General features: G+C 41.4%; 1 protein-coding gene across 9 annotated transcripts in view; it reads right to left on the reverse strand.

The window, feature by feature from the left end:
• GLIS3 (GLIS family zinc finger 3) overlaps positions 1–13,787 on the reverse strand; it is a 454,579-nt gene that overhangs the window by 292,734 nt on the left and 148,058 nt on the right. For 7 of the 9 annotated variants that reach the window (XM_024555041.4, XM_045191019.2, XM_045191026.2 and 4 more), the window contains 2 exons: positions 13,186–13,393; positions 5,614–6,733 (listed from right to left, as the gene is read on the reverse strand). In XM_024555041.4, coding sequence (XP_024410809.2) covers positions 5,614–6,733; positions 13,186–13,393 — 1,328 coding nt within the window. The remainder of the gene's footprint in view (positions 1–5,613; positions 6,734–13,185; positions 13,394–13,787) is intronic. The other 2 variants (XM_045191043.2, XM_045191041.2) reach the window with 1 other exon arrangement.

Consider the following 13,787-nt stretch of genomic DNA (forward strand, 5'->3'; position numbering starts at 1 on the left):
CCCATTGTAATTTTGATTCATTCACACTGAACAGCTATCTTGTTGACTGTTGTCATTTTTTTATCTGCCAATCTTATGGAAATAGGTCAGTGCCCCTAACTAAATAATCAGTTACTGCACATTTAAAAAATTCTTCTATCGTTGTCCTGGCTGGTGTGGCTCAGTGGATTGTACAGCTCCGTGGATTGTGTACCTGCCTGTGAACCAAAAGGTTGCTGGTTCAATTCCCAGTCTGGACACATGCCTGGGGTTTGGGCCAGGTCCCCAGTAGGGGGCCCTCGAGAGGCAACCACACATTAATGTTTCTCTCCCTCTCTCTCCTTCCCTTCCCCTCTCTCTAAAAATAAATAAATAAAATCTTTAAAAAAAAAATAGGATGCCCAGGCCTCCCCTGTGGCAATTCTAACTTGAAAAACAAAATTCTTTCATCATCATTTATGATGTATTATAGAATTGTACATCTGAAACTTACATAATTTTATTAACCCCAATGTCACCCCAATAAAGTCAATAAAGAAGTAAAAAATTAAATTAAATTAAATTAAAATTCTTGTGGCACACTGGTTGAAAATTGTAGCTCTAGAGGTATCCACTATCGTAAGGTTAGTGATTATCCTGACCACACAATTTTATTGTTTAAGCGAGTGATTATGTACCTACAACAACTATATAATACTGCTTACTGTATGTTTAAAGGTACATAAGTTGTATTACAGTGTGTACATACTTTTGCATTTAATTTTTCATTCAACATTGTTTTCTGAGATTTACCCACATTACTATTTCTCTATCTATCTATGTAGGGATTTATATCTAGTTCACTCATTTTAAACTCCCGTATATTATTTCATTAGGAATAAACCACAGTTTATTGATTTACCTTACCTACGGACACTTGGGTATTCACGGGTTTTAAAAGCAGAGGTGCAGTAAGGACCTGTGTGTGTGTCCCCGCTGCCGTGTGCAGGGGGTTCTCCAGGTAGGACAGACACTTAGACGTGGTTTTGTTGTTTATGCTCAGCTTCATCTTTACTAGACATTCCCAGATTTTTCCCCAAGTGGTTACACCAATGTACTCTCGCCAGCAATACTAAAGCATTCCCCATTCTCCACACCCGCATCGAGATGTGAAAATATGAGAACTTACTAATCGTGCCAAAATGAAGGTTATGGAGTGGTAACTAAGAGTTACGCTTAGAAGATGTTTCCCTAAGGTCCCTTCTGGTCATATTATTGTGGTCACCACATCAATGCCAAGTCTTATCAAAATAAAATAAAGGATGTGGAAAAAAACCTTCTTCCACAGTTTATATTGAATTTACTTTTCCTCAAGAAATGTCTTTCATGGCTAATGCTGGCCATGAACCCATAAATCAGGCCATTAAAGAGGAATGGGGACATGGCCCTAGCTCTGTGTTTATTTTCTTGTACTCATAATCCAATGTTACTTAAAAAGCAAACTGCCCGGTATGCAAGCCAAAGCAAATACTCGGGATTTTGCCAGGCAAAATGCCTGTGGAGAAATGAGTCAATTCATACAAAATTCAAAGCTGCCTTTGGTCAGTGACATTTTCGTGAAAATCTGTGGGTGGGTAAAAGTTTTGCAAAATTCCTTTTTGCTATTGGATAAAATTCATCCAGGAAAAATAAGCAAAATTTAAGTGGCGACCCACATTCCCCTTAATTCCCTTATTAACACTCCCAAACCTCCCAGCACAACTGCTTTCTATTGCACACGCAGGAAGCCGTCAGCGTTCCCGATACTGGCAACAGAATCCTGTCTCTCTGCCTACTCTGCTCCGATCAGATAGGCTTTCTCGTGAGACGTACTGGCTGACTGAACAAGCTTCAGCTCATTCAGAGCACAGAGCACACCTTCCTGGGAACGCTACCCTGGCATTGCAAACTCTTCACCTTAATCGCAAAAAGACCTACAGTAAAAACATTCATCAGCATACCTCCATTGGAACCATTACTACGGATGCTCTTAGGGATGGTTAGTGTACATCTACATTTGGGGTTACACTTTCAGGAACACGAAATGGGTTGAGGAAAAAAATTCAGAGACTCCAAGACTTGTTCTGACTTGGAAATTTGAAACCTTATCATCTCAGAAAAACATAATAGAATTCGGCACAATTATACACAGAAATGCTCAAAAATGTTATTAATTCTAAGACTCATCAATGTTGGGGTTTAAGTTCAATAAGGTCTAAATATAATGATTTTGCACCTAGAAGTTACTTGAGCTAGTAGACAGCAGTGAATGGACTCCGATATTTTTAATATAATATTGCCATATCTTAGTCTCTGACTTGAGGTCTCCCTGTCTGCCTAACGAGAGGACTTTACCTCTCAAGGCCTTTGCCACTGGCTAGGAATATATCTGTAATCAAGGCAAGGCCTGCAAAGAGAGCACCTGGTTTGGCTTTCTACAGAAGCAATAAGAATGAGATCTACAGAAGGGTGGAGTTGTTTGGGTGGGGAAGAGAAAAGAAACAATTCTCATCTTCCAGTAAGTTAAACAAATAATACATTAACAATTCTACTGCAGTTCTGCCACCTAGAATCCTAAGTGATCTGAATCCCAGAGTTCAGGGTAAGGCTGAGACGTTACATCAGATTCTGAGGCTGCACTCTCCAATGCATGAAACAGCATTTGCCATCAAGGGAGGGCACGAGTGGTAGCTTCTTACTGTAAGCGGGCTGTCCTGAGTAGCCCTTTCACACACCCTTCTTCGATCACAACTCCCAGAAGCTCACTGTGCCGCTTGTAGCCCTGGTCACCAAACACAATTGGGTCATCACATGTTTCTTGGGTCAATAAGCTAAGTGAGTGAAAATGATGACTGACTCCAAGCATGGTCCACAGAAAATTAATAGCAGTGAAACATACGTAAAACAAAACTGGACTGGGTCTTATAATTCAAAGTCATCCAAGTGTTTGCAGCATGTGACAAAGCCACAAAAACCCAAAGATCACTTCATGTCTCCGAAAGAGGAATGTGGTCATTTTACTTGGCAAGGATCTTGAGCTTTAAATCAACTACCACCAGATTTTCAAAGCAGTAGGAGATGAAACATTTCAATTTTAACAGTTCTTTGTGTCTGGAATCCACAAGTGTAAAGATTGGTTTTACAAAAGGCAGGAAAATGCATCTTTTACGGATGTGCATTTACATTAAACACAGTGTCTTCCATCGACAGATCACAACTTGAGAAGACTGGTAAACTTTCTCAGTAAAGTTATTTGTTGCCAATTAGCTATAGCCCTACAAATTAAGCAAATGACATGCAGCAACATAACAGTTTTCCTACATAATGTTCATGATATGATATATGTATGTGTTAATATGAAAATGGATGTCTTCTTGCAAAAAATATACAGTCCCAAGGCTAGAACTGCACCATTAGTCAGCTGCTAAGAAACCCTGTTTTGTGTAAATACATTTGCACTAAAACATGTCGAGTAAATGCTTTGTGGTTCTAAATCTGATATGGAATTAAATCTAACAATCTGAATAGAACTGGGGAGTGGGCAGAATAAGGGAGAAAGAAATCACCTATCCTGAACAATACAATGAAAAACTATGTAGAGGCCTGCAAACATTCACCTCACAGCTTATTTGTTCACTATTTTATTGTAATAGTCATGCACTTTTGCAAAAGTCAACTGTCTAGGAACACGTATAAAGGACACATGGACAAAGCCAAAGAAGGGGTAGGATCAAGGGTGGGTGGTGGGGATGGCTGGGGTGGGAGGAAGTGGTAGGGGGAAATGGAGACAAATGTACTTGAACAACAATTTTTTAAAAAAGAGAGAAAAAAAAAGTAACATGTTTCCAATCCATGAAAAAAAAAAGTCAACTTGTTATATATGTCTCTGAAAGCTCTAAGAACAGTGTAAAAAAAAAGGGGGGGAGAAATCCTATTGCACAAAAATTAATTTCTCAATGCAAAAAATTATTTTTTCAGATAACTTAAGCCTTTCTTCAGTAAAGCCAAATCCACCAAACTATTTTCAGCCAGGATTAGTCATAACTAAAAGGTTGGACTGTTTTCACTCAGAGACTGAATGTCTTTCCTGCCTGCAATAGGCCTATGTGTTCCAAACAGAATAAATGGAATTGCCTTCAATTGCCTGTCTCTTTCTGGCATTTTTAACGCAGAACCCTACTGACAGAAAAAGGTTTTGCTGCCTGGAATGTAATTATTCTTTTCACTCATATAACCTGGCATTCTCACAATGTATCGGCTTCAGATTTTCCTTCAGAAAAATCACAACATGGGGCATAATGTAACGACAAGAAATGCAATTTCATTCAGCCAGAAATTCTTAAAACTCAAAAATACCGACTGGGTGGTGCAAAGTGCTTCTAATACCTGCGCTACAGCTATCATCTATCTGGTTTGCTTTTACAAGAATCAGACAACTTGGTCAATCTATAATCAAACTTAAACATGTTCCAGATCTTTGCCATCAAGACATACTACAGAAAGAAGAAATTCTGTCTGGGGGACCCCAATCTCAAAATTTGAGTGCCTTCTTAAAATCTTTACGTATTTCACACATTCAGTGACCTGCAGCATATTCAACATCCAGGGAGCACCTGTAACTCTCAGATTCTAACTCTAAAAGAAACAATCCTGTCCATCTACACTACTGTAAAATGCACGCTCTTTTCCCCCAAGAGTTAAGTGAACCATCTGAGACTGTGCAAAGCTGCCCTGTAATCCCAAGGGTGATTGATGTCCTGCTTACAAACACTGACGGTTTCTGTTAGGTATGAAAAGATTGTGAAATCACGCAAGAGTCATATCATTAAAGATAGTCAATTTTGCCAAGAAAGAGATAGTTCCAGGATGGATGTTGTGACAGGGGAGGCAGAGGAAAAAGGGACACCATGCCCACTTCCTTCAACACCAAAGGACATTCCTCTATTGGTCCTTTCTCCTCCACCTTTCCACAAAATTCTGTCTCCTTAAAATTCAGTGAGATCCTGTGAGATTCTGCTCCTGTGTTATCCCTTGGGTGTTTTATGCCAACTGTAAATCATTAACTAGTATCACAGCCCTGGAGTGTGCGGCGTGCAGGCAGGTGAAAGGGTACATGCAACACATTTTTACCAGCCAAGTTCCTAAGTGTCAGCTCCTTTCCCAATATCAGAACCAACCCTCCCCCAGCCCCGATACCAGCCTGGTTATTAGAAAGAGAGAAAAATCACTGAATATTTGTTTTGGAAAAGACATAAAGCTTGCTGGTGGTACAGCGTGTGTTCCTCTGTCCTGCACATTTCAGCAACTTCAAGCTGGTGCCCGGCAGGCATCTATTTTCCAAGATTTTGGACACTCTGGCTGATCAACCTCCCCTGACACGGTGGATCATTTGCATTTGCAGAAGAGAATCAAGAAGTGAAGGGATACCCAGCAGCTAATAATTAAGAGAAAATTTCCCCTTCCTCAGACTGAAGAGGAGTCAAAATTTAATAGATACTTACAGCCTCTCATGTCATCCAAATTCCATTAAAGGAGAAAATGTCCCCTGACTTGTGAGCCAACTCTGGAAAAACACATGCACTTTCAATGGACTCCCATAGGCTTTGGAAAACTCACCGTACACTTGTTAGGCTTCTCTCCGGAGTGGACTCTCATGTGGATCAGCAGTTTATAGCGGGCATTGAATGGCTTGTACCTTCGAGGACACCCAGCCCAGAAGCAAGTGAAGTCTTCCCCTTTGCGCTGGTCTATGTGTACCTTCTCGATATGCCGCACAAGTTCCTCCTGCTGGTCATACAAGGCGCTGCAGTCGATCCAGCGACAGCAGTGCTTGCCCCCGAGGTCATCCATCTCGCCATCCTCCTCCAAGGTGGTCTGGGACAGGCCCAGCGACTGGGCGTGGGGGACCAGCTCTTGGTGGTGCAGGTGCGAATGGGCGTGGTAGGGGGGTGGGGGGCCTTGGGGCAGCGGCGGCAGAGGAGGCAGAGGAGGCGCGGGGGGCAGATCTAGAGCCACACTGGGGAAATCATCCAGGCGCTCTGTCTTCAGCAGGCCGGCCGGCTGGCCGTCGGAGCCCGGCAGCCCGTGCTGAACCACCATGTTGTTGACCGCGCCGGGCTGGAGGCCACCGTGCTCCAGCTGCTGCATGCGCTCATACTCCAGCGCGCCGTCCTCCCCGTAGGCCGGGAGCGCCAGGCCACCGCTGGCCACCCGTACACCCTTCTGGCCACTAGGCACCGAACACGGCTGGGGGATGCAGCTACCGCGCACTCCCAGGAAATGCCCATAGACCTCGGGCTGCGGCGACATGTTGGCCGGGGAAGCCCGCGACCCGTTGATGTAGGCGACCAAGGACGTGGGAGAGGTGCGAATGATGGTATTGAAGTCTATGCCAATGCCATCCGACAACGGGGACAAGGAAAGTGCTCTCTTCTTGGAGCGGGCTGAGTGAGATCTGGCTGAAGAGTGTCGGGGACTAGAGTAAGGAGAGTGGCTATTTTCCATGCCAAAAAGGTAGGATGGCAATGAGTTAGACACACTGTTGTTGGACATGGCTGTCCCAGGAGGGAGGCTGAGGTGGTCCCCTAGATCGATGCCATTCTGCGAGCTGTGGCTGGAGGAGAGTGCAGGGAGAGCCCTGTAGCCGTGAGACCACTCTTGTTTCACGCTCAAAGCCGACTGACTTTCTGTCAGACTCAAAGTCGTGGATGCCAAAGACTCACGTGAAATAAGGGACCTGGAACAGCAGCCAGAAAAGAGGGGGAAAAAAAAAAAAAAGACAAACATTTTAGCAGGATATAGATTGCTTAAAAGCTAAAAGAACATTGCATTGACAATCCCTTAAGTATGTCCCCTAATTACGTTGTCGGCTAAACACACATTCTTTGGCTAAGATAACACCAAGGCTTTTAGTTCCAGGTAAATAACATTTTACCAAGAACAACAAAGGCTAATGCTCACTGGACTAATAAAACAAAAGATCTATTGTTATGAATAATCTTAACACTTTACTGATAATAAATAGTCCTTGCTTTATTTTTAAACTTTTTTTAATGTAGGGGGAAAATTAGAGACCTGAGAATACTTATTGATGCCTGGCATGGCAAACTAAATAAGCAAGTATTTATTAAGCACCTTCTGTGTGCAACACACCACAAATAGGCATTGTAGGGAATGTGAGTCTAAACAGTGCCCGTCTTCTAGTAAAATCAGCTGGCAGAGGTAAACCATAAACCCATGCCTGATTTGGAAAACACATAAATCCTCAAAGTCACAGGGTCTTCCAGGATACCTAATGACAATTTCTTAACTTTGCAGTGATTCCTCTCCTGTTCTCCTTGCCCTTTTCAAAACATGCCTCATGTCACAGTATTTACATGCGTATTAAAATGGTTTGTAATGTGGTCTGGCCACTTTAAAATTCATTTTGCTTTACGATGACATTGTTGCCTTAAAACTCCCTGAAGAGAAAAGCTTTGTCCCTTGGATGGAAAATTTGTCACAAAGGCTAGACATAACTCACTGTATTTTTCAACTCAGACATGGGGCACATCAGAACATCCTGGTTTATTTATATGTACCTGCACTGTTTTTTTGCAGAAATCTTTTTATTCTTACAAAAACTAATCAAAAATATATATATAAGTGTCTTCCCAGAACGAACCCATATACTACTTCCAGCTGCTGAACAGCAACCTGTTGCAAAGGAACTGAGGGAAAAGAGAAGCATTCTCACCCCTTCTGTTCTTCTTGCTCCTTTTTACAAAATGGAAGCCAGGAACACTGTTTCCCACAAGCATGAGATATTAGCCAGAAAATATCTCAGCTCCGAAGTGCATAGTGTAAGGTGATAGACAACACCATTCAGAGTTTTGGCAACGCCTAAACCAAGAATGGCTCCTGGATCTTCAGGAGGGTAAGGTATAGTTTCTATTTGCATCAGGTGAAGTGATGTTTACAATGACAAACACAGAAAGCATTTATGTCCAGTTGCCCTTGACAGATTTTTTTTTTCTTGGTCTAAATCCTTATATTTGGGCTGAAGTCCTTTTGTAAGCCTCAAAGTGGTTTCTGAGCCATCTGTTTTTTAATTCCCCATGGACATTTCAATTATTTTCCCAGCACACCCACAGCATGCAGCTCTCCCTGCAGAGCTCGGCTGAAGGTTCCTGGTGATAGAATGTCAAGAACCTCTTGGTCTCTTCCCCAGGGAGATCCAGGAATTACGCTCTGACCCAAGCCCAATCAGTAGTTATGTTGGTGTATGAGGCAGACAACGTCCTTTGCTTTACACGCTGAGGCTGAGAAAGTTTATGGAGCATTTTCAAATGATGCATTTGCCTGGTCACTGTCACTCTGGAGCATTTCAGGTTTTTAAGCAATGAATAGCAGGCAGACAGCATTTTATCTACCTGTACGTACTTTGTATATTGTGTTATTTGGTTTGAGGGCAGCCTATGTTGGGACATGTTTATCTGTTCCGTTGTCCAGAGATGTTTCATACTTTTCTCAAATTATGCCTGACTATAGCTCAGTTTAAATTTGAGCCTAACCCCATGCAGGCATGTTAACTCCTCAAAAATCAGTTTTCTAAGACAGTTATCATATATGTTTCAGAAAGCAAAGTCTATATCCTATTCACTAAGGCAATAATATACAGAGAACTCTCCTTTCTATTTCAAACACACAATAAGAACAAAGCTTCCGAAAACAAAGGCCTTGGACTAGTAGCCCTCAACCCTCCTGTGCAATTACCCAGATCTTTTATCTTTCAAAGTTCTAGTCCGTGAAATCTCCCCCAAATACACTAGCTCTCAGTAAGCTTTCCAGAGATGTTATGTATTATCTGTACTGCACCTTAAACATAACTAACTTCCTCAATACAATTATCATCTTCAATAAAATTCAAAGCCTTTCTACAGAAGGGAGCATTTTTATCTCCCCCGGTATCCACCAGAGTGTTAGATACATAAAAAGTTTTCAAAAAATTGTTAATTAAGAGAGTGAACAAATCATCAATATAATGATAACTAACCATCTTTTATAGCTTACAAAGCATTTTCCCTGTACATTTATTATTTCATTTGATACAGCCTGTGAGGTAAATAAACTGGATTTTTAAAATAACTTCTACTTAAGGACCAAATTTCTTACAGAACTACAAACGAGGCAGCATGTGACAGGCAGTCACCCAGCTGGACCACATACATCCTCTGTTCCCCACATCGTGTTCCACACGTGGTCCCTAAGGCTCTGCTTGATTAAAGGACCTGGTACAACGGGCTTAAAGTCACCCAAGCTACAACTGGAACCCACTTTTTCTATTCTCTTTCTGCAATAATATGTTGAATAACTGTGAAAGCTTCCAAAGAACTCTCTCATACAACCCCTGCTGCTATGCACACCATGCCTATGGGAACAAAAGTGACAGAACTGTGGCTCTATCACCTTATTGAGAGCAATCCCCTTTCCATATGTTTATCTGACCCTTATGAAATTATTTTTGGTGACTAGCTGATTTAGAGCTATATGTGAAGGAAAAAAAGCAATATAGCTCAAACAAAATAAAACTAATATGAAAGACTCCAATACCAGTGAAACAGGTTAGGGTGGCTAGTAAAGCAAGAGTTCAGTAACTTTCATGGGGACACAAAAGGAGCGATGTGAATTGCATGGTTCAAGGCCAAGCTCAAAAGAAATACTAACTTACACATCATGTGTAATTCCTCAAACTGATGTGTGTTTGTGTGTGTGAGGAGAAGGGAGGGGAAGGGAGTGGGGAGGGGAAGGGGGAAGGGTATATATATCTCCTACTCTATATGGAAGTTCATGTCTATGTGCCTGGACAAATCCCCTGAAGAGTTAACACTGCATCAAAACACAGGATGGCTTTATAAAATGTCAGAACTGACAGAGAACCCTGACTCCATTCTCGGCTCCCTTGGCCTCCTCTGAGCTTTGTGAACACAGTCCCACCCAAAAGGAAACCCCAGGAAATTCCATCCCTAGAAATCACCTCAATAATTTCTGGTTTAAAAGAGAAAAATGTGGTGCTTTTTTGGATCTGGAATGACATTATTAGATAGATGGCTGAACTTCGTAACTGACAAGCTGAGCAACATAGGGCAAAGCCCTTAGACTGTGTGTCTGGGGTCCATCATCTGTAAACCAGGAGTAGTTTATAAATATTCAATCACAAAATGTAAAATCACAATAGATGTGAAAGCACTAGGAAAACTAAACATATACAAAATCCATGCAAGTAGCATCCAAGCTCTTCTACTGCCCAACTTTTGCCCAATTTGTATAAGAACTGACTGTATGAGGTTCCATCAGCACCTCGGTCTTGTCACTTTAAGGAAAATATGTGCAACAGTGTCTATATTAAGAGTTTTGGCAACGCCCAAACCAAGAACGGCCCCTGGATCTTCAGGAGGGTAAGGTATAGTTTCTATTTCTCATTAAGTAGGGCTAGTCAGAAACGGATGGGAAATTAATAAAGGCAAATGTACACCATTAGGGCATGATTCTCATCATTGGGTTAAACATAACCCAACAAAGCTAAGGAAGAGCACTTTTTCCAAGATAAGCACTCCAGAAAAAAAACCCTCAAAGGTCAAAAAAAGAAATACAGTCAGTAAATCTATAAAAACTACTCAATGTTATCAGTAATTAAAAGATGCAAATTTTTAAAAGTATCATTTTCACATCATATTGGCCAAAGTAATAAAAATACTAATTCCTAGTATTTGATAAGAGAACAGGCACTCTTGGACTGTTGGTGAGTTTACAAATGGGTCCAGTCTTTTCTGCAGTGCTGTTGTAAGAACCCATATCACAGCCTCAAAACTAGGCATTTCCAGCAAATTTTACTCCTAAGAATTTACTCCAATAACCAGAGATATTCAACAAAGTATTCACAGGATTGATTAAATAAAGTATTACTTATAACAGTAAAGTAAAAGAAAACTAAATGCCCAATAATAAAAGACTGATAAAGTTATAGTTTTATTTATATACTTTTTAAATAAAATGGAATCTTGGGTAGGAAGAAGCCATTGTATGATGGTGAATACTTTCATTACAAAAGAAAGTGTTTATGTTAACTGAACAAAGTAATTATAACACCATGTAGGTTACTAGATCAATTGGGTACCAAGGAAAATCTATGCTTATAACATTTGTGTTTCCATATAACTGGAAGGATGTATATCAAAATTCCACCCATGGCCGCCTATGGGTGGTCAGATTCAGGATGACTATCATTTACTGCCTTGTGCGTTTCCATATTTTCCACATTTTCTACAATGAGTAAGAATTACGTAGATAATCAGGGAAAAAATAAAATTCACAGCCTTCTTTAGGGTGGCCCTCACTCTCACTGCACAGTTCATGCCCCTCTCCGCTACCCTCACCCCCGCCCCCATGGGTAAAGCATAAGGCTGACAGTCTCTCCATCTTTATCTCTAGACAGCAAACGCCTCCAGTTGAACTGCTGCTGCCTCCTATCCTTTCTCTCCTCTGACAGAACACACAAACCAAGGGTCACAACTAAATGTGACCTTTCCAAATTGCTAAAACTAAGTTTCACCCTTCCCCAAGCCACTTTCCGACTCCTGTTTCTTTGCCTATTCTGCAAAAGAAAAAAAATTATTTCAGTAGGAGAACTCACAGAATACCTAGTCAAAACACATGTCAATACATCTTTAAGATGTTGTCTTTGAATGATATAAAATTATGATAAGGAATCAAATATGCCAGAAAACACTGAGATAATAACCCTTCCCTGGTCAAACCATGAAAGAGACTGCATTAAAGTACATGGCTGGAGCAGCTTGTGCCCTGCCTACCGACCGTCAGTTTCTCCATTAATTATGGTTCTCTGCCTCCAAGGCATGGGCTGGACTTGCCACCGACAGGAAGCCAAAGGCTTCCCAATGACACCTACCCCACCAGTACAGTTAATTTTACATGCAACGCTCAGCAAGTCTGAGGAGTCCCTCAAGGCATAGTCATCAATGGGGAAATGACAGCAGCAGCTTTCCATCACAAAAAATCTCAGGTGAAAAACAAGTTTCCACATCAGGAAGAACCTGGCATAAAAAAATGGTCCAGGAGCTATAATCTCAGAGTCTCGAATAGTGGCTAAGAGGACAGTGCAGAGATACAAGAAGGGGAAGAAGGGATAGAAGGAAAAGAAGGAAGAAGGAGAAGAAACAGGATCCCAGAAGTACAAGGAATCTCAATAGATTTCTAGCCCCTCGCCCTGCCCCTGCCAAGAAGAGGACACAGAGGTCTGGAGAGTCCAATTCCTTTGCAAAATGAGTTCAAACAGAGCCAGGACTAAGAGGCAAAAGCTTTGGATTGTGTTCCTTTGAGAAGGCAACTTCTAGAAGATGAAATAATTCATTTCAAACATAGAAATGGACCTTACATGTTGCATAGTATTTTGTTTTTGTGCCCCCTCCAATATGACCCTTAAGAGATATATTTGTCTGAGGGGGTGGTTTCCCTTTTCCTATTCAATTCTCTCCCACAGAGTGATATGCAGCATTTATTAGACCTACGTATTCTGGCACCTAATCAGACACTGTGTTGAAATGTTATATAACTCATACATGAAAGTATGTCTTCCGAGACACATCACAAAGTCTCGAAATTCATGATTTCAGTCTTCATTTTTCTACTATCTCCCTAAACTTTAACTGTGGGTGTTATGCACACATAAGGCACTTAATAGGTGCTTGGGTAGATGGATAGACAGGGGAATAGGTGGACAGACAAAACAGTTGTAAAGCAGCCTGGAGACAGTGCAAAATATACACTAAAAAATGAACAGGTAAGACAGATGCACATGGAACATCTCAACCTCTAGGCCGTGACACGTGACTCGTTTCACCAGGAATTGACAAATTTACACCCTGTACTTCAGTGAGGCCCCAAAAGCCTCTCACTGGGCATTAATTTCACTCACACTAGAAGACAGCGGGTATTAAACCACTTAAAACATTCCTCCCAATTAAGATACTATGGCACATAATCTTTATACACATTCCCCTAAAAAAAGCTCCAAATAAAAGAGTAGCTTTAGTGAGTGTGTGTGTGTGTATGTGTGTTCAGAAAGGGAAGGGAAAACACTCATGGGGTGTGATTATACCATAAGAAGGGGGAAAAAAAGTAACTTGAGACCTGGTATCTGAAGGAGGTATATTCAGGTTGGCTGCATTCATTGCCCTCTGTAAGCTAGGACTGATCTGGTTGCATGCTGTAGAGACCTGGCTTGCTGGAGGTGAAATGGGTCCCAGTCGCTGAACCATCATGGGGCTGCTGGTGACCACTAGATTGTTGCAGCTGCCTTTTCCAATGGACTTGCACTGAGGCCCAAAGCCAAGAGCCCCTAAAAACAAATGAATCAGGTTAGCTTTCATGTCCCTTACATCAGATATCAGTAAATACACACGTGCACACTTTCATCAGGACCCGTCTTTAGAGACAGTCCTTGGATCTTTTTTTCTTTTTTTAGTATTGGTGATACCAAAAAGCTTCCTCCAATTGCAATGAAAAAGCAATAATGCTACAACAGAAACTCATCTATAATCACCACTTACACAAAATGTGCTTGCATTTTGCTCCTTCTCTGTCGATGTGCCCAGTTATATTAAGAATCATTTTATCTTCTCCTTACCTAAAGAGTTAAGGTGGTAAGTAGATGGGACTACTAATATCAAACTAAGTTTTTTCTAGACTAACTAGTATCTTGAATCACCAGCAAGGAAAGTTGATGCTGCTGG

This window comes from Desmodus rotundus, chromosome 1, assembly GCF_022682495.2.
Source record: "Desmodus rotundus isolate HL8 chromosome 1, HLdesRot8A.1, whole genome shotgun sequence".
NCBI classification, from domain to species: Eukaryota; Metazoa; Chordata; class Mammalia; order Chiroptera; family Phyllostomidae; genus Desmodus; species Desmodus rotundus.